Raw genomic sequence first — 21,518 nt, 5'->3', positions numbered from 1 at the left:
TGTCCACGCATATCGTAGGCAATAGAAGCTGAAAGGTCACGACGGTATGCTTTTAACATTTTGTAAAAATTGTAAACTATAATATTTGAAACGATTTTTGTTTTCAACCTCATCCTTCAAGAGAATGCACAACGCTCAGCATTTTCTGAGAATTAATTCTTGGTGAAAATTTATCATATATTTGTTTAATCATATACATACATGTATGTATATTAATTTCAGATTTTGAAGGTAGATCCACTTAATACAGTAAAATGATTTGAATATGATTTATGACCTAAAAATGCAGCTCAGGGCTTCAAAAAGTACATTTTTTAAGGTTGTGTGTATGAACAAATTTTGACATCATAAGAGATGTCAAAGGAAAGAAATCTCGAAACACTGATTTTCAACACCTTTGACTTTTCATAACTTACAACAGGATACGAGAATAAATGAAACTTTTTACAAAATGTTTAGGACGCCAAAAGTAAGGTAAAGCCGAGTTTCTAGCTTACTTACTCTCACTGAAATGTTGAATTTTATTGCACTTTTAAAGCAATAGAAATATGTATTTTAGTCTATCTATTAGTTGTAACGAATACAGGGTTTTCCAAAAAGAAATATGACTTTGATATCAAGAAATGTAGTTAATTGTAATGTAATTAATGTTTTTTTCATTATAATGAAGACACTTTTATTTTCTTTCTCGATAGCTTCTTCTTATTCCATCTTTAGAGTCTTACAACGATGTGGAGCATTGACTTAGACCTTATCTTCCACTTTGTTCCAGAAAAAAAAGTCTGAATGTGTTTAATTGCAAAATCTTGTTGGTTGATTTAAAAAAAAAAACTTTGAGAATTAATATTTTGACTTGTTGAAAACGGAAAAGATTTTTGACAATAATTTGTGTGTGTGTCGAGCTCTAAATGCGATATTCCTGTTTATTAACGTAATCTCCAAGATAAAAGTGTCCCAAATGGAACAGTTCTGCTCATTAACGTATAGGCACCGAGATTTAAATGGCACTGCAAATTATGTTTGATCAGCGAAAAAGTCTAGTTTAAGTTCTTAGCTAAGCTTAAAAAGCGTTAAGATCATGGTTGTGGAATGGCTTATTTCAAATACCAACAAAGTATAGACAAAAATTTGTTTTCATCAAGACTACGGACTACAAAAGTAATATACTCAGTGGATATTGAGTGACTCACATGATTTCTATCATTCACATTACTATAACTTTTCCCCAACAGATTAAATTTTTTCAGCAATTCTGTAGTGTATTTTGAAAATTTCAGGGCATTTTTGAAGCTTGGATTGTTCCATTTTTAGTAATTGGATATTTTTGATCTGTCAAATGTCAAAAAGTAACTGTTTCAAAAGTGACAACCACCCAAACAGCAGACTATTTAAATGGATATTCTTAATTAGAAAATCATAAATTGTTAGTAGAAAAATGACATTTTTATTCATCAAACAAGATTGAAAAAACACCACAAATGATGTGTTTTAAAAAGCTATCACATTAAACTTTTGTAAAAAGTCACATATCAATTCGTAACAAAAACGATTTTATAGTGAGAATAGCTTTTATTTCGCAGTGGAAAATGGATCCACAAAGAATGGCTTAAGAAAGAACAGCATAAACACAACTTATTCACTTCAAGACATATTTTTTCTGGCATATGATTTCTGATAAAAACAAATCGGTGTTTCAAAAGAATTTAGCTAAACTTTGTGTTAAAAACTCTACTTCCAAAAATATTATAACAAAATAAATCATCAGGATCGTCACATTCTCAAAAGTGCAAAAGTTCAAGATGTGTATCCCCATTATGTCTGGGTATAATTTACAAAGTCCAAAGTTTTCACATAACTGATGATTCGTCTATAACGCGTCTTGTAGACAAAAAGAGAGATAGATAGATGATAGATCTGCAACAAAAGTATTTATGCTACTTGAACACAACCGTAACATTTCAAATTATGTTCTTTTACTTATATTTTAATAAACAACTAGTTTCTACCCGCGACTTCGTCCGCATTAGATAGCTTTTTAGGATAGTAGTATACAAAAAACCTGAGCTGTAATTTTTTGTGCTTATGTTTAAATTGTTTCGAGATGGGATGAGGGCAGGTTTGGTAACTACATTTTAGAAGAAAATAGGTGCAATACATTTTTATATACGACGTTTTTTTGTTTTTTCTTCCTTGTCCAGAACGTAAAAGTTGTGTGGGTTTGAGACTTATAATTGTCTGTGAGAAAATTTTGTTTCCAAATTTACACCTGCAACTTTCAGCGTTTGCCCTGAGCTTTATTTTTTGTAATTGCAAATGCTCCTTTCAGAGGAAACTGCACTCTTTTAAGCTGAAACGGCAAATCGGTTGGAATCATCGGAATCCGGGGAATTAAAACATTTTTTCCTTTTGCTATTTCCTGATTATAGCTTTTATAATATTTCGTTTTAGGTGAGTAATCTGTAGCCGTGTACCATTACATAACTTTAGTGCGTCAATATTTCTCATTAAGGAACTGGAACACCAACCTTCAATCTTACCTTATGAAAACGCACCCCTGATAACTCCAATGAATTAAGAAAGTGTATGTTACTTGCTTCGTGCCCATAACGTTGTCTACTGAGAGGTACTCAACGATATCTCCCTCCACGTCCGACATAAGTTATCCGTTTATCTGGCTAACTACCTCATTAGTTGGATATAAAATTGTCCTCTCACAGAACCACTCCCGATTGCCCATATTTATATGAAGGTTAGGATATACATTACAATTCATCTGTGCAGACAATTTGACAGAATTCATGACTCAACGTAATCGAGCCGTTACAGTCTGTTGGCATACAATCTTCTCCGATTTTAGGCGTAAAAGCGATTGGCCCACCTGAATTTTACTTAAGAACTCATAACTTTTTAACGACAAATCACGTGACATGATGTGTTAAAAATTGATGTGTAAAATAAACGTTCTAAAACATGATTCGTAACCGAAAAAGTAACACCATCAATAAAAATTGTGAGAACTCACTAACTAAAAACTCATCCATTGCGCGCTGAGCCGGTCTTCCAATCAAATAACTTTAAAATAGAGGATATTTTACTGATATTAACCAATTTTTCCATTTTAATATTAAAACAACAGCCAACATTTTTGACCATAATTTCGAGAGGTAAGATTTTAAAAATGTTAATATGTTAAAAATGAATGTTGAATAAAACTTTTTACGAACAGTTAACTGAATTATTTAAAATTGAAAAATATGAATTTCTACGTATTCCCACTTCTGAGCCTTTGACCCCTCTGTAGTTATACGTGCATGAGGCAATACACCTTCCGACGATGGTTCAATTCTGGCCCTTTTGTTATGGCAGCATAACACAGAGACTGCATAGTATAGAGATTGCATACACTCCCAAGCAAGCCTGACAGCAGTAGCAAGCATATCAGTAGCACAAGTTGTCCTGCTGACTGCTTTTGTGAATTCCTTTCACATATCTCACTTTTTTATCCTGGGTTATTTTTTTATTCCAGCAATTTGTGGTGGCGAACTATCCGTGGATGAATACGACGGACGATTGGAGTCTCCCAACTATCCGTTGGAATATTTACCGAACAAGGAATGCATTTGGAGGATAACTGTGCCAAAAGGATATCAAGTGGCACTCAAATTCCAATCGTTCGAAGTTGAGAACCACGATAGCTGTGTGTACGATTATGTCGAGGTCCATGACGGCGACAGTGCTGAATCTGACTTGATTGGGGTATTTTGTGGTTACAAGCCCCCACCGAATATGAAGTGAGTACGATTATATACTATATACTATACATAGATATACCCCAATGTTTGAGGAAGGAGGGTTTGAAAAAAAAAGAAGCTTAACTCACTCTCGCATAACAAAATGACAGAATGATTGGATTTACTATCACTATAGCTTCTTTTTTGTATGTTCATTCGTTTCGTTTTCTATCATCGATTTAGGTCAAGTTCCAATACGATGTTTGTGAAGTTCGTTTCCGACAGTTCGGTGCAGAAGGCTGGATTCTCAGCTATTTTCATGAAGGAAGTGGACGAGTGCGAGACACAAAATCATGGATGTGAACATGACTGCATCAATACTTTGGGTGGATACGAGTGCAGTTGTCATATTGGCTATGAGCTGCACAGTGACAAGAAGCATTGTGAAGGTAAGTACTCGTATTCGTACTCGTGTAGTGCAATGACATTGTCGTCTGATGATTTGTGATGTTTTTATGCTGAAAACCAGCAGCAGTTAGGTACAGCAATGTGTTAGGAATAGATGCTTACAAAAACGAACTATCTATAGGATTTAGGCAAATTTTGTTGGTTTGTTTGTTAATAGGTTGGTAAAGGATATGGTACCTGTACTGAAAAGTGATTTATGAGGTTTTTAGAAGTATGAAGAGAGTGCACTTGAAATCAAATTTACTATAGTTTTCTATATCAACAAGTTGTTTATGGGAAAGACAGTAGCAGTAACAATTTTGGTTTGACAAACAGAGTGCCGATAAGTTCATGTCAAATGTATGTAATTGATGTTGAAACTAGGTTAGATTTTAGTTTGGAATTTCTTAGATTTTTTAAATTTCAATACAATTCTTTAAATCAATAAATTGAATTCTTAGTTGGAAGGAAATGAAGTGCTTGAAGCCCCTTGAATTTTAACGTCTTTCAAAACTGAGAGAAGGAACAGAATTACAAAATTAGCAAGGATATGTCCAAGACATGTCATTAATATTCTCTTCGATGTCTTATAAACGATCTACTTTTAGCTAAAATATTTGACTTTTTTAATCCAAAGTGGTTAAAATTTGTACAAACGTTGAGAACACCACTTTTATAAAATGTCGAAATGTACCTCAAAGACTCATGAAAGCATATAAAGTTATCAAATGTTGTTTTGTTAAACTAAACTATTGAACGGTGAATATACATATTATAAACTTTTTTAAGGTTATTTGTGTATCTAGTTAAGTTTTTAATAACTTTTGTAAGGAATAACATAAATTAACGGTTGAAACATAAAATAACATAAAATTGAAACGCGAAATTCATTTGAGCAATAAAAAGAGTTTTTGTTCAGCTTTCAAAAACATGTCATTAATATGATACATTTCGGACAATTACGTACAAATCTTAAAGAAACGTAAAGATTGTGTAGAAAAATACAGTCTTTAAAAAACTTGTTTTAGAAAAAATATCATTTTCGAAATGTTAACATATAACTAAATTTAATTTAAAAAAAAAAAGCCAGAGAAATTTGGTAATATAACCATTTCATAATAGGTTAGGTAAAGATGGATATTACTGAGAAAACTTAGGCCAATAGTTGGTCCTCCTTAAATTATGCAGTTTCAACCCATGGGTTTCTCTTTTTTAATGTTGTCATACTTTAGCACTAGTTTAAAAGTAACTAGAGGTCTAACCGTTGTAGGATTTGTTGTTTTTTGCAAGTTCTTCAGCTTTGCAAGTTCCTGCAATGTCTCTATGACCCTGCACCCAAATAATGTGAATGTTGAACCGCTTCAAAATATCCACATTTGCAGACTGTTAGTGAGTTTATTGATACAGAGGCCAATGATTTTATGGCAACTTGACTATCTGAGAAAATGCGTACTTAAATCTGTTGATATAACTTTTCCCGAGAGCCAGGAGAGGGCTTCTTTAATGGCCAGAAGTTTTGCCTTAAACACAAAACAGTGCTTGGAAAGACGAAATGAAAGACATATATTTAGTCCGTTGGAGTTCAAGCTTCCACCAACTCCGTGATTGGCTTAGATCAAAAAATCAAATGGGGTGGCGCAACAGTCCGTTGTGAACCAGAGCCTAGTGACTTACAACTCTCAACCATTCCTGTGTGCGAGTACTGTTGTCAGGAATGGAAGGGACCTACAATTTTAGGCCGAATCCGAACGGCTTTTTTTAAAAAGCACTTTTTCATGACAAGAATTACTCTTGAAGGATTTGTCAATTCCTTGCAAGAGGTAGTACCCGCGAAAATTATTATTTTTTTTTTTAAATTAAGGTGGCACAGGCAGGGATTGAACCCAAGACCCCTTGCATGACAGTCCAACGCACTAACTTAGATCCATCTGTATAATTGTTTTTCAAAAATGATCTATTCTGATAGATAACCCTGGAAGGGATGGTAACTTTGAAATTTTAATTGAATTGTGGATGAGGTGGGTTATGTAGTAGACGGTCTGAATGAGTTGAAAATAATATAGTTATCAGTATTATTATTAATCCAGGAGGAGGCTTTAAGTCGAATGACTATGTTACCGACAGATTATTTGCTTTACACAAAAAACCTTTTAACAAAGAACAATGAATCTTCATAAAATACCTAAAGTATCTTGTATGAGTTTAAAGATATGTTTTCGAAATTTTATGTTTTTTGAAAACAAAACTTGCTCGAAAGAAAATTTTATAAGGGATTCAGCGTTCTAAAATTATAAGCCAAAAAACAGGAAATGAAGACAGAACTTTAAAAAAACTTCTTATTTTTCTTGAGTACAATTATTAGACTGGTCCTAAAAAATGTTTTTTTTTTCTAAACCGTGGATAAATGTGTAGACATTTTTTTTTAGAATAATGAAAGTTCCTTCACAATATTTTGACCAAAAAGTTTTGATTGGTTTGGTTTTAACCTCACTGCACATATTTTTACAAGACATTTAGGTACCCATAATAAACATTAAAACGCTCTAGTAATTTCACTTGCTAGTTTTGAAGCTTTCTAGCTTTTACAGTGTCTGAATAAATTGACATTTTACCTCATTTACAAATCTATATACATAAAAGAAAATCGTGTAAGTTACACTATTTATACCTTAGGAACGGTTGTACCGAAATGGCTGAAAATTGATGGGTAGGTAGCTTAGAGCCAGCTATGTATGTTTCTAACTGGAATATAAGTTAGAATAAATTTTATATTTTCTTCTTTTGTATTGATGTTTGATTGTACGAAAGTTTTGATCAAATGTGTTCAAAGTCCTTCCACTTCAAATTAAAACCATTAAATTTTTATAAAAGTTTCTTTCGTAAGTAATAATTTCATTGTAGTAAAGTGTAAAGGTAGTTAAAAATCAGTCATGAAGGTCGCTGTGTGTTCTTACAAATGCTACATATGTATAAAAGCATGCTGGTGCCCATGCCTGATGTTCTCCTAAAGTTCCCCTTTAATAATATAATATGTCGAAAAACCTTAGACACAGCAACGCGTGTCCGGGTCTGCTAGTGTTATAATATTATAACAATTTTAAAAAATCCAAAGAAAAAATGTCATGACATGGCGGATATTTGGTTAGAACAAAACAAGTCACACAACACAGCTAATTATGGCTTGGATCGTGGAATTTGACAACGCTTTCGAGGGGCTACGCAAAATACTCTGCTTAAGTTAATAATCCTCAAACTTTAGCCATATTAACAACTATTATTACCAAAAGCATTGCCCGAAATTTGCATTGAAAGATATTGTTTTTCATACAAAAAAATAAAATCAAAACCTTCTTTATTCTTAATTTTAAAAAACTAAAGCAAGAATGGGCCTGGACTTGAAAATCAAAGTTTTATATTTCCTAGTCTTGTTTAAAATTGGATTTAGGTCTTCATATGTTTACACATTATTAGCTTTGTATCAACAAAACTGTTGAGCAATTTTAATGATTTTCAAATAAAATTTGTTTTCAACTACAAGGTATTCCAATGAAGGGTTTCACTATTCAAATTTAAAATAAATGATTTTAAAAGAAAAATAAATGTAGGATGTAAGCTCGAAGGAAAAAAATATTAAATAAATTACATTCATAACTAGAATATGAGCAACATAGCACATTTTTAAGGAACTTTTTCATGGCCATCTTGGATCTTTTTGGATAGCTGGTAGCAGAATATTCAAACAAATCTTCGTATCATAAAACTCTTTATTTTTATAAGTTTCTGAAATTTGTCAGCAAAAATACTCCATTTAATAAGACGGGAATCTTTCGTACGTTTCACTCTCAAAACCCCGTTTGTTAACATTGTTGTATTCTTAATTTTGACAATAAGTCCCTGAATAGATGTGAAAACAAACAAAAAAACGACGTGTTGGGCTAGCGGCACTTTGCAAAGCTAGACAAAATGGGGAGGTTAATAAGTTTTTTTTCAGATTTTTCTTTTTACTTTTTTTTCGATGAAAAATTTAGTTTTAAGCTTTAATTTTGCAGTCATTTTGTTGATAGCGAACCAATGTACATCATTGTCTTTAAAAAAAACATGTTCAACATCAGTTAATTATAATTAATTCACTAATTTACAGTAATCACTACGAAATTAACCTCGGATTATTGTATCAAAGATGCATTCGAAGAACCATCAAGTTAAGGGTGCGAGCTCAATTTATTGAATTCTAATAAATTTTCGTTAATGAATGGTCCAAATATTTTTTTTGCAAGTAGACCATGTAACCGACGTGAATGTTTATTGATGACGTACAGAAGTTTTTTTTAGTGAATTCCCACAGTTTAACGCAAAATATAATTTTCATTCATTCCTTAAAAATGTTTAGTTACCAAAGTTCAAATTTACTTATTATATTGTTTGAAGGGTATGTTTAGTAAGTGCTGCTTATAATGAAAAAAATTAATGACTTCTACGTACATTTTGTTTTTCTTAATATAATAAATACTTCAATAGATTAAATTTTGTAAATGCAGAACATAAACAATAGTTTTCAGTTATAATGCATAGGTTAGTGTAGAAAAATATTTTTGAGAAAGACAATAATATTTTAGGTACGTTCATTAAAGAAATTTCCTTCATCAACTTTTTAGAAAAAAATGTATATTATATTATAAAATATAAATTATAGCAGCCAATTATTTTATAGCATATTTAATTGCTTGATAAAAAATACGGAGACACCCGCCTAATGTTTCCACCTGAACTTCTAAATCGCCAAGAAAATGCTCTAAGCAAACTACAGCTGAAAAAATTATCTGTTTTACAAAGTATTGAATTACACTTTTGTCCATTTCCATTTATACTTAACCAGTTGCAGCGCATATTGTGTTCGCAAATAATTTAAGTAAATAAAATACAGCACTAATAAATCATTAAATATGTATTTGGTCAATTTTATTCTATTTTATTTGAATTTACGACATTTATTTGGATTGAAATTCAAAAAATTCTACAAATCTTCCAATTTAAGACCATGTCAGAACTTCAGACTCTGTTGGTTAGGATTGTTTCGTTTTTGAAGGAAGGCCATGAAACATTTAAAATGAAGCATTTAGATGGGCCGAAAGACTAAATTGAAGCATTTTGATGGGCCTTAAGACTTAATGTGAGAATGTGTTTGATTTTTCACGCACATTTTCTCACATTTAGTCGTCAGTAGCTTGCAGGCAAACCGAAATGTCAGTCTGAGATTCCCATCTTGTTAAATGGAGTATTTTTGTTTGTCAGCGTCATTGCGCTATTTCGCACCTTTTTTCAAAAATCATTACAACCTTTAACTTGACTAAAAAGGAAGTAAAATGAGTTGGAAAATACTTAAACCTTCTTTTTAAATGTCAATCCTATATTTTTATTTAACTACTGTGGTACCTTTGATTTGAAACGTTCAGTTAAATTAGGGTAAAAAAGACTCCGTCTTATGAAAAGGTTTGTTATGAAGCCGTAAACTAGACAACCTTAAATTTCTCGGTATCTCTCGATTAGCCTTACACTATGAATGCACATAGCTATGTTACAATCAAAAAAGTGTATCGTAAATGATCCATTTTAAATCACAAGCTATCTTAACAACAGGTTAAGATAGGTAGAATTGAAAATCGATTAAGTTTTATTATTTAAGCTTTTACAAGACCAACAAAAAATTGAAAATATTTCCACATTACTTACATATGTATATACTAAAACAAAAGTCAACCACTTCTACAAAACCAACATACCTAAGGGTAAATGATGCACACGTTAGATTCCCAATAATAGCTCCAAAATTGCATCCTTTCTAGAATTTCCATTTGAACACCATATGCTCTCTAAAAGTGCAATGTTTTCCAATATTAAAATCTCATTCTCTGTCTCTTATTTGTTGGATCGGATCTAGATGCCTGCGGTGGTGAAATCGAAGCAATGAATGGCACAATTACATCGCCATCGTTTCCCGAAATCTATCCCATTCTAAAGGAGTGCATTTGGGAGATTGTTGCACCGCCACGTCACAAAATCTCATTGAATTTCACCCACTTCGATTTAGAGGGAACGGCACACGAGCAATCCGATTGCGGATACGATTCAGTGACAATATACTCGAAATTGGGTGAGAATCGATTGAAACGCATCGGCACCTACTGTGGCCATATGATCCCGCCGGTAGCCACATCAGAGGGCAATGCGCTCCGCATTGAATTCCATTCGGATAAATCCATTCAGAAGACAGGATTTGCTGCCGTATTCTTTACGGACATCGATGAGTGCTCCGTTAATAATGGCGGATGTCATCATGAATGTCAGAATACCATTGGCTCGTATGTTTGTTTCTGCCGGAATGGCTACACGTTGCACGAAAATGGACACGATTGCAAGGAGGGCGAATGCAAGTACGAGATCTCAGCACCAATTGGCAATATCTACAGTCCGAATTATCCGGATACTTATCCGGCAAGTGTGATTTGTGTTTGGCATTTCACGACAACACCGGGACATCGAATTAAGTTGATATTCAATGAATTTGAATTTGAACCTCATCAGGTAAGTTGAATTTTGAAGTTGAATGAGAATGAGAATGATTGCATTGCATGGATTTGATGATGATGCTGTGATTTTGATTCAGATTCTGAAGGATGATGATTGCAAACGGTATTTAATTTTGATTGAGATGTGTTCTGGTTTTGTGTATTTCAGGAATGTGGTTATGACAATGTCACTCTGTATGACGGTGGATCCGAGAATAGCGGACATTTGGGCAAATTCTGTGGCAATAAGATTCCATATCCGATATCAGCGACATCCAATCAAATGTACATGGTAATGAAGGTGGACAATAATAAGCAGTACAAAGGATTTACGGCCACACATTCTACAGGTAAGTTTATGATTGCTTTTTTAACTTTATTGACTTGCTGACATGAGTGACGGTCACCAGGAATTTTGTACTATTAATTTGATTTAGGTGATTGCCTTGTGATGGTATTGAAAAAATGTGAATAAAAGCAAATACATTATTTTGTTTAAAGTACTGTATTTGTTTGAATAAGCTTTTTCTTCACATTAGAATATCTAGCCAAATTATTTAAAAAATAAAAAGAAAAACTGTTAACACACTCGTTGCACATTAAATATTTGTAATGAAATTAAAACTATTTACTCCCAAAAATTTGTTTTAAACTTCATAAATGAATAATTGGCATTCGTTTTTTAGGCGATTAATTTTTTTGTCGGCCATATAGCGGAAATTAGTTGAAAATGTTTAAAAAACAACAATAACCCGCAAATTTGAGAGTTTAATATGAATATTTTGTGGGTGCCCACGTCCTTTTAAATTTTTATACATTTTTTTAAGTCCCACAGTAAAATATAAAATATAAAATATAATATATAAATAATGACTGATAACTAAACCACAACCACACGTTAGTTCGGGCGGGCTTTAAAGAGTTTGCAAAACGTAATGTAGCTTCGAACCTCGGGCTTTGAGATAAAATTTTATTTGATTGCTTATATTTTTTTAAAAATTAATCAACTGAACGGAAAGCACTGCAGCTATTCATAGATTCTGAAATGAAACAAACTAAATTGTAATGACAATAAAGCTGTCAGCTGTCAAAGAGTTTTGTACATTAAGCTTGATAAGTTGCATTACAGATTGCCTCATAAGAGTCCATTGCTTTCTTTTAATATGTTGCAGCACAATTTCCTCCACTATCGCGGAAATTAAAAGGCGCTCAGAAAAAATGTGTGGAACAATTTTATAGAAAATTTAACAATTCATTTCAAAAAAGTTTTTAGCGCTATACCTACCGCTAAAGGTGGCCATAGACGACGAACATGCTCGCCGAACATGCTCGTGCTCGCCAGATATTCGTCGTGTATGGGCTAGTTCGCGAACGGCTCGTTGTTGGCGAAACATTTCGATTTTCTCGTGTTCGTTGGTTTCAATGTTCGCCGTGTATGGCCATGTTCGCGAGCAAACCTCATTTTTGCTGTAAACTTCGTTGAGTGCACATCAAAAAATAAACACATGGCCACAGCCAGCGATTTTATTGAAGAATTCATCGAATTCTTACGAAATGAGAGTGCTTGCTCCTTATCGCACATGATGTTTACTCTTTGTAGAATCGGAACGAAATGAATGTTCGCGAACAGTGTTCGCCGTGTAGGGGGAAATGCAAACGAGCATGTTCGGCGAGCATGTTCGTCGTCTATGGCCACCTTAAGGTTTCTAGATTTTTGAGATATTAGTCAATGAAGTTTGATAAGAATTGAATTTTCCAACAAAATTTTAAAATATCTCAAAAACTATGAATATTATCGATATGGGGCTTAGAACTATTTTTGTAAGAAATCGAATTACTTGCATTGTATGTATAAAACTGTGTCAAACATCTTTTTTGTAGGCGTTACCATTTTTAAAACGAATGAATGGTTTAGTCTCACGTGCTAAGAGCTAAGAATAAACCGTAATGAACCCAATTACACTGGTCAACAAAATTTTAACTTTTTTTTGCCACACGGACTTTTTTGATATTTTTTGCTTTAGTTGAAGAAAAAATAAATAGTTAAAAAAAAATTGTTGGCCAAAGATTTTATTTTATTGAGTAATTTAAAATACTGCGAAATAACACAGATCTTGTTAATCAAAACTGTAGTTTTTTTAAATGTTAGATTTTCTTCCATGTTTCGCTTATAGTTGGTCCCTTTTAATCCGCTTACATATTTGGGTTCCATTTGCCCTAGTACCGCTTTTCTATATTCAAAATGTGTTGATGGAACCTCCCACCGTGCTCGTCGTTGACAGGCACTAAATTGTCAGGAAAAAAATTCAGGTGGGAGTCTAAAAAGTGGAAATTAAGTGACATGTTGCAACCCAAAAGCTTTATATGTCATTAACAGCTCGCTAACCAACTCCCTGTAGCTGTCACTCTTGTGGTTACCCAACAAATTTGCAACAACATTTTTAAAAGCCTTCCATGCAGATTTTTCTAAATCGCTTAGTTTTTAGACGAGATCCTAATAGTTGTGATTGTTTTTTTCGACAAATTTAGATTTCGAACCAAATCATTTAAGTCTCCTTGAGTTATGAAATGTGGCAAGTTTGCGATTCCTTTAAACTGGAAGTCATCGTCCTCGTCAACACATTTACCTGAAGTGGACGGGTGTGGATGGTCATTCTCAACAGAGGTAGTTGCAACTAGTAGTAGTTCTGGCAATTTTTACAATTAGAGACTGGTCTTATAGCCGAAGATAAGTTAGGGTAAATAACAGTATTTTTTGTCTTGTATTGTATACCGTTTTTGTCAGTGAGACAAAAATAGCAATCCGAAACGTGATCTCGCTGTTCAGTCCATATAATGGGTACTGCAAACGGCATAGGTCGTGCGCTTTTCTTCCAGTCGGTTGAATTTTTCACACACGTTATGCAACAGACATAAGGAACCTAGGATTTGTCTTAATGGGCGACAAAAAAACCAAAACATTGGTGATAACACTGCAACACAATATTCGTAAAGTTTCGTCTTTGTTTTTTGAATGTCAGTTCTCCGCAAACATAACATAAGTAGATAGGATCATTGTTACACTTCCTCGACATATTCACAGGGTTAATAACAAAAAAATGCTAAAACAAAACGGTGTTAAAATGAAACCACAAATATTTTCAAAACGGTTTACTTGGAAGCGCTTCGGTTAATTTGCTACGAAGTACAAGTTTTGAGTTATACCGTATCACAAGAGAACTGAGGCTAATTGACACTTGACAATTGTGATTTGATAATGAGACTAGATTGACAAAACAGAATTAGCTATCAAAGTTCGTGTGACAAAATCAGTGTTGACCAGTGTTATCAATACTAAAGTGTTTTATCTTGAAGACAAGGCTAACATATAATTTCTAAAAATAATCGTATAAATAAATTACAAACAATACTTTTGTAAATCATTAAAATGTCCTCCATTAAATTTTTCCCTTTAAATTTGTCTATTACATCAGATTTTTAAAACATGCCTACTTAAATGTGCTAAAAACAATAAAAAAAAAAGGGGTTGTTAAAGCTTAGCCTCAAAGCTCAACACATTTATTTACTGTAAATTCTATGATCATTTTGCAAAGCATAATTAATTCTCTTTTAAATACAATTTAGAAAATTTTTGTCTCTGTTGATGTTTTGCGGAAAGCTTCAAATTAATAATTTATAGTTTTATATAGAAAAATACGTTCTGGAGTTAATTATTTTATATTTCGATTCCAAACTTCAAATTTAATTTTTTTCTCAAGTTGAAATATTACCCGTTTTCAACGTTGTTTATTGTTGAATTGTTTAGATAAAAGAACTTACTTTCAAACCGTTTTGCCTTTTTTATGTCGAAAATAATTTTAGCATAAATAGTTTCTTTCGAAGTTATATTAGCCCAGTCAATGAACGAAAAAAATTGCGTTCACCTAGAAAAAATCACACCGTTTTGAAATTTGGTACACTTTCTAAGATATGTCTGGTGATGCGATGACCCAAAAAAAGGTCCCCAGAATTGTAGGTGAGCTCTAGCAGTAAAGAGAAACATAAAGATTGTTTCAGTTTTTCACCTTTATCTCAAAAACTATTTGTCGTATCAAAAAATTTTTTTCCACAAAATTAAAATTCATTAAATTTTTTAAAACAAAAAGCTTGGATGAATTTGTTCGTATCTCCTATAGTAAAGTAAAGAGAAACATACGGTTTTTTCGATTTTTTGGGTTTATCTTGAAAACTATTTGTCGTTTCAAAAAATAATCTTCTACAAAATTAAAGCTTATTAAATTTTCTAAAGAAATATGATATTAATTTGCTTGTACTTGGTTTAGTTTGTAAAATAACTCTATGTTTAAGACTAATGTTTCTGTTGTTAATGCAGAGAAGTTTAAACATTTTGAAATTAATTGTTTTGGTACAATATAAAATAAATGACACAATTTGTAGGGTTCCTAATTTTAAATAAATTCAAAATCGAAATGGTAAACAAATTCCAAAAAAAAGAAAATATATATCTAAAAAAACCTTTTAAATAACCCATTTGGCGTTAGGTCTTTTAGCCCAAAATTAGCCACACAGGCAAAAAAATAAAAAAACCGGAAGTTGATGTTGTAACGCCCAAATAAATTTCAAATAACAGAGATCCAAAATTGTTTGTAGTCATTTTACCAAAATTTGGATCTTATGAAATAGGGTTTGAGCTTTGTGACATTTAATTGAGTTAATTAATTGACCAAACTCAAAATTCAGCAACAATTGCAGACGCGCTCAATTCGTTTCCAGAACACAAACATCGAAAATTTAATCGTGGCACTTTAAAACAAAAAGAAGACATCGGACGAATCCTCCAAAACACATCGAAGTTTAGAGACACCGTCATATCAATGCACAGAGACTACCCTACCGAGAAGAAGAAAGCTTATGAAAATTAAAGCTCAGATTAACGAAAAAAAAACAGAAACATTAAAACATTCATTCGAGGATACACGCTCAAAATTGAAGAACAAATATTTTATTATAACTCCAGCCATGTTTTGACTGGTGATGATGAAGGAGGAATGTCATATCTGCAGCAACTGATCGGAAAACACGACATATTATGAGACATATTTTTAAGATTTGAAAATCTGAAATGGATACCTGCAACAAGAACACCTACACAAGGAAAAGCAAGCGGAGGATGCTTATTTTGACTAAACAAATCGTTGAGTAAAACTACAAAATGCCGATTTATAAATGAAATGAACAGAACTGTGATTGAAATGGCTTTTATCAGTGAGAAATTATATATAGTTCCAGTTTATATAAATTGTAATAGATGGTTGGAAGATTTCTCTGGCTTGCAGGTCTTTCTACTGGAATTCCAACAAGAAAACATTATTGTTATTGGAGACTGCAACGCAAGCGCAGGAAACTTACAGCTTTTACAACTGAAAGCTGAGTTTGTCCCCGAGAAGGTTAGATATACAAGGGCATCAAGAGATCCGAAAATTGACGCCAACGAAGGAAGATTCACAGAAATGTGTGAGACGATTGGGATCACATTGTTGAATGGGCGAACAAGTAGTGATCCGGATGGACATTTAACATACATAAGGGGAACGGTTTGTCCCGTAATAGATTACTGCCTCGTTCGAGGAAAATGGCTGGAGGTCGTAGAAGATTTAAAAATCGATGAGCTTGTCTATTCAGAACACTTACCGCTTCTCTTTCCTTGTATATGACGTACAGACGGCAATAACGGAGACATGACATTGTTCCTAAAACTTAAGTGGAAAAAATCGCATTTGGATCGATACAAAAATAAGCTAGACAGTTTGGTGGCCTCCGTCTCTAACAACGAGATTAACTCAATCCGCAACACAGACATCTTGGTTTCGTGCATAAACCAGGCAGCTCAGCCATTTCTGCTCAAAATCAGAAATGGAAAGATCCATGGTTTTGACAGAGAATGCGAAGCTGCAAAAAAAAAATATTTTGGATATCTAAAACTGCTAAGAGCAACAAACTCTAACCTTGCAAAAAGCATGTACCAAGAAGCTAATAAAGCCTTCAAAATCACGTGGAAAGAGAAACAAAGCAAATACTCTCTGGAGCTAATACGCAAATTATCAAAAGTAAATGACAGCACCTCGTTCTGGAAAATAGCTCGCTCTCTCAATGGTACGTATACCTTTCATCCAAAACATAAAAATTGATATAAACATCCTAAACACAACATTTTAAAAACTTGTTGAGCAAACCAACAAACCCCAACCAGTTAATGCTTCACGTTTCACCACATTTGGCAAATAAAAGCTTGGACCATGGGTTCGCCGTATAAGAAGTGGTGGATGTGATGTAAGGTGCAAACCCAACAAAGCTCCAGGCGAAGACCGTGTACCGTATGAGTTTCTCAAAAGCGCGTCGTTAAAGTTTATTGAAAAACTTACAGATGCATATAATTACTTATTTGATGTAGGAAAAGTACCAAAAAGGTTTACCAAAAATATTATACTTCCCATATTTAAAAGAAGGGATAATAACGATCCAAACAATTATCGGGCATATCATTTCTGAACACCATAATGAAAATGTTCACTGCCGTCATTCTAGACAGGCTCACAGCCTGGGTTAAAAGTAATAACCTTTTGAGTGAGTTTCAAGCTGGCTTCAGGAAAGATTATTCGACAGTTGACAACATCTTTTCACTAACGTGCATAGGTAGATCTTATCTGGATAAGGGAACGAAATTATATGCTTTCTTTATTGATTTCAAAGCAGCCTTCGATTCAATCAATAGGGATGCATTGTTCTACAAGCTCAGTTGACTGGGAATATACACAAAAATGTTGAAAATAATAAAATGAAATGTACGAAATGTACGAAACAAAGGATCACCGTGCTTCCAAACGACATCGGGGTATAAGCAAGGCTGGCTATTAAGCCCGCTTCTGTTTTCTATCTTCCAAGATGATTTTACATCAGCTCTGCCAGGTGGAATTAATTTTGCTGGTGTCGACATCAAAGCGTTGATTTATGCAGACGATATCGTCATTTTCTCTGAAGCCGCAGAAATGATGCAAATAATGATAAATAAACTACAAGCATATTGTCGTCTCTGGAGCCTCACAGTTAACACAAATAAATCAAAAATCATGATCTTTAGAAATGGTACAGGCAGATTCCCAAAAAATGAACATTGGAAATGGGAAAATGTGAACTTAGAGGTCTTAATGGAGTATAAATATATTGTTACTATATTGTTACTATATAACACCAAAGCTTTCATTCAAAAAACATCTCAAAGCAAAACTAACAGAATCGAAAAACGCTATCAATTGCAATTGGAAGTGGTCCTCAGCAAAAAATATGTAGCCCCCAGCGCCAAATATAAGCTCTTTGAAGCGGTGAAGAGATCAATAATGTGCTACGCTGCCCAGGTGTGGGGATTTCTTCAATATGACCAAGTAGAAAAGCTTTTGAGATACTTTATCACAAAAATATTTTGGCTTCCAGCAAACACCCCTAACTACATGCTACATCTGGAGACTGGACTTTCTCCGCTGAACATCTTTACACTAAAAATGCATTTACTACATTTTGCCAAATCATCGTCTACCCAGGATCATTGCACGGCATCTTATTAAACGAAAATCGCAGGTTTTTAGAGAGTGGATGCTCCTAGAGCAGTCACATAACACTGCTCGCAAGGATTGAAGAAGACAATGTGTAAGTTCACCGAGATGTCAGAACGAAACAACACGCGAAGTATGTACAAGGGTCTGCAGCACAAACTCCACACCAGCAACTATTTTGATGACCGCTGCACGTTGGTGACAATCTCTACTATCTTTAAAACGAGAGGAGACTGAATTACCGACCATATTGTGCAGAGAAAAACATAGAGTGTACCCTATACAACCACAGGGTTAGAGAAGACGTACTGCACTTCCTAGCAACGTGCCCTATTCTTACTGCAATCAGAAGAGGACACTGGGGAAAGGGTGTCTTAACTTAAGATGAAGCCAAAGGAATCCTAATGGACAGGAGTGGAACGTGTTGACCAGTTAGGTCAAAACAGCGCTAAAATAGCGATACCGAATCCTGAACGAAGCCTTCTGAACGCACCAGAAATCAACCCTACAAAACGAACCTTATGAATCTTGTTACAAATTTGTTTAGTCAATTAACTTAATACAACTTGAAAATATTAACAATTCTATTTATATTGCACTTGTTTAGATTATACTCTTCTTCTGGCTCACGGCACATGCATATATATTTCACTGTTTAAAAGCACTACGAGCAAGCAAACCCTTCAGATCACCTTGCAAATTGGCCTTACTTCGCTACTTAAAGTAAAATAAAGCCAAACTTATTTGATACGCTTTCTTGACGTTGGCGAATTCTTAAGCGATCTGACATATTTTTGGTTTAGTGTAGGCATTTGGTGCATATATCGTCTTAATTCTTATTCCGTTGGATCAGGCATTCGAAACGCATTACCTTAACGTGATAGAAGATTTAAAAAAAAAAATGTACCTACCCTTGACCAATTTAAGTTTACATACAAAAATGATTTTTCTGAAGTCTTACCTCATACCATATTTTACGAGTTTTATTTAAAAAGAAGAGAATGAAAGCTATCAATGACCACAAAAATGTATTTAAAATGTAAATGATATAATAATGTGACTGTCGTTTTCATTTTACTCAAAATCTACTGAAAATGTACATTTTAATGACTTTCCCAGAAATTCTGAAAGCACTCAGCATACGGTACAATGCAATGTATCAAAATTATAATAAATAAATTGTTTCTGTATAAAACACCACCTACTGACTTTTCATTATACTTAAATAATATTTATTTTATTGACAGCTTGTGGTGGTTACCTCCTGGCCACAAATCAAATTCAACAATTCTACTCTCACGCCCGATTTGCCGACCGCAATTACGACGAAAACATGGACTGCGAGTGGACCATTCAAGCACCCACAAGTAGCAATGTTCAATTATTTTTCCTTGAATTCGATATCGAAAATAACGAAAACTGCACCTACGACTATGTGGAAGTGTACTCTGGCATGGAGGACACCAGTGGCCCACTCTATGGCAGATTCTGTGGAAATACGGTAAGTGACAACCCACCTGACTTTTACCTAGAACCTACATAACTAAGAGATATCGAATGAATTCAAACATAATCGTATGATGAATATTTGCTTTAATTTGGTTGTTTTATAAAAAAAAAAAAATTCAATGCATATAAAACACATCCAATATCTTCTATATCCACATCGCAGGTTCCCCAGGAGATAATCTCACTGACAGATTCACTTTTGGTCCGTCTTAAGACAGACGAGAGTGTTACCATGAAGGGATTCTCAGCATCGTATGTTGCTGTCGATCCTTTCGAGACCAGCGACGAAGATACAAATTCAGATAGTTCCGAGATGGTGACACCATTCGAAGGATATCTCAAGAGCATCTACAAACCCGACACCGAAGAGTACGACGAGTACAACGACTACAGTGAGAATCATCTGATGCTTCCAAGTCGCCTCAGGAACAGAAGTCGATACAAGAATTATTTCTAAATGGGATTTCTTGATTTGTTCCTATCACCCTACGGGCAGGTATCTATACTTTAAACATACACAACTAGGAAGGTATATATGAAATGGAGCTTCATCATATCAGCCGAATTGAAAATAAATACGATGCAATCTTGTGTTAGGAAAATATAAAACAGACAATTACTTAAGACGGAAAAAAATACAAAAATATCCTTCATGACGAGAAATGTTAAAGTTTCAACAAAATAAAATTATTAGAGAAGGAAAACTTAATAAATAAGAAAAATCCAAAAATTATGTACGACATCATAAACATAAGAACATGGGACTCTCAATACAATAACTAATATTTAGGCAAACAAAATAATAATTATTTATAGGTGAATTTAAAATTGACAAATACATAACTTAATAAAAAAAAAAATTAAAATCATAATACGTAGATACTTTTATTTCTTAAAGTAATAAAACAAAAACAAAAAATAACTACCTATATTATATATTAAAAATATTTATAAAGCAATACAAGAAAAACGATGATGAATTTTATACAAAATCATTTAAAATTAAAAACAGAAATCATTTAAATTTAAATTTTTAAAAATAGAACACAATAAAATAATAATAATTGTAATTTTAAGACTTATAATGTGCAAAATGGCAAAAAAACAAATTGAATAAAAATAAAATCATAATAAACAAACGTCATATCCTTTTCATCGATAATAATAATAATTAAAATAATAAACATTAAAAACAAAAAATCAAAAAATCAAAACAGCAATTGGTTATTTTCATGTTTAAGAAAACGTATAACCCAAAAACCCCGAAAACCCCTTAAGTGATTAAGTAGAGAATGAAAGTGTAATTTTATTATTATATATATACGTATATATGGCTATATATTTATGGAACGTCAAAAATAAATAAAACATAAACAAAACATGTTACTGTATAAGAAAAATTGAAATTGCCGTTTTTTCTTTTCAATTTTTTAATATTTGTCTAGAAATTTTTAACACGTGAGTATAAGTTGGAAACTGATAAAACTATGGAGAGAGAGGTAAGCTGAGAAATAAAGGCGTATCATATCTTTAATCAAAAAGTGATAAATAGGTATGTACATACTTTCACACCACCATTTTTTAGATGTTTGTGCATTCATAAAATTTGTCTGTTATATTGTGTTTGCTGGTGTCCCTCAGGGCTCTGTTTTATCTAC

General features: G+C 33.2%; 1 protein-coding gene across 1 annotated transcript in view; it reads left to right on the top strand.

The window, feature by feature from the left end:
- LOC129954134 (dorsal-ventral patterning protein tolloid) overlaps positions 1-21,266 on the top strand; it is a 210,977-nt gene extending 189,711 nt beyond the window's left edge. The window contains exons 9-14 of the mRNA XM_056067834.1: positions 3,527-3,791; positions 3,975-4,180; positions 10,117-10,760; positions 10,914-11,094; positions 19,599-19,852; positions 20,024-21,266. Of these exons, the coding sequence (XP_055923809.1) occupies positions 3,527-3,791; positions 3,975-4,180; positions 10,117-10,760; positions 10,914-11,094; positions 19,599-19,852; positions 20,024-20,317 (1,844 nt within the window). The 3' untranslated portion in view covers positions 20,318-21,266. The remainder of the gene's footprint in view (positions 1-3,526; positions 3,792-3,974; positions 4,181-10,116; positions 10,761-10,913; positions 11,095-19,598; positions 19,853-20,023) is intronic.
- Positions 21,267-21,518: the final 252 nt, after the last annotated feature.

The sequence above is a fragment of the Eupeodes corollae genome, chromosome 1 (assembly GCF_945859685.1).
Source record: "Eupeodes corollae chromosome 1, idEupCoro1.1, whole genome shotgun sequence".
In the NCBI taxonomy this organism is placed as follows: domain Eukaryota; kingdom Metazoa; phylum Arthropoda; class Insecta; order Diptera; family Syrphidae; genus Eupeodes; species Eupeodes corollae.
This window is presented reverse-complemented; position numbering and strand designations above follow the sequence as displayed.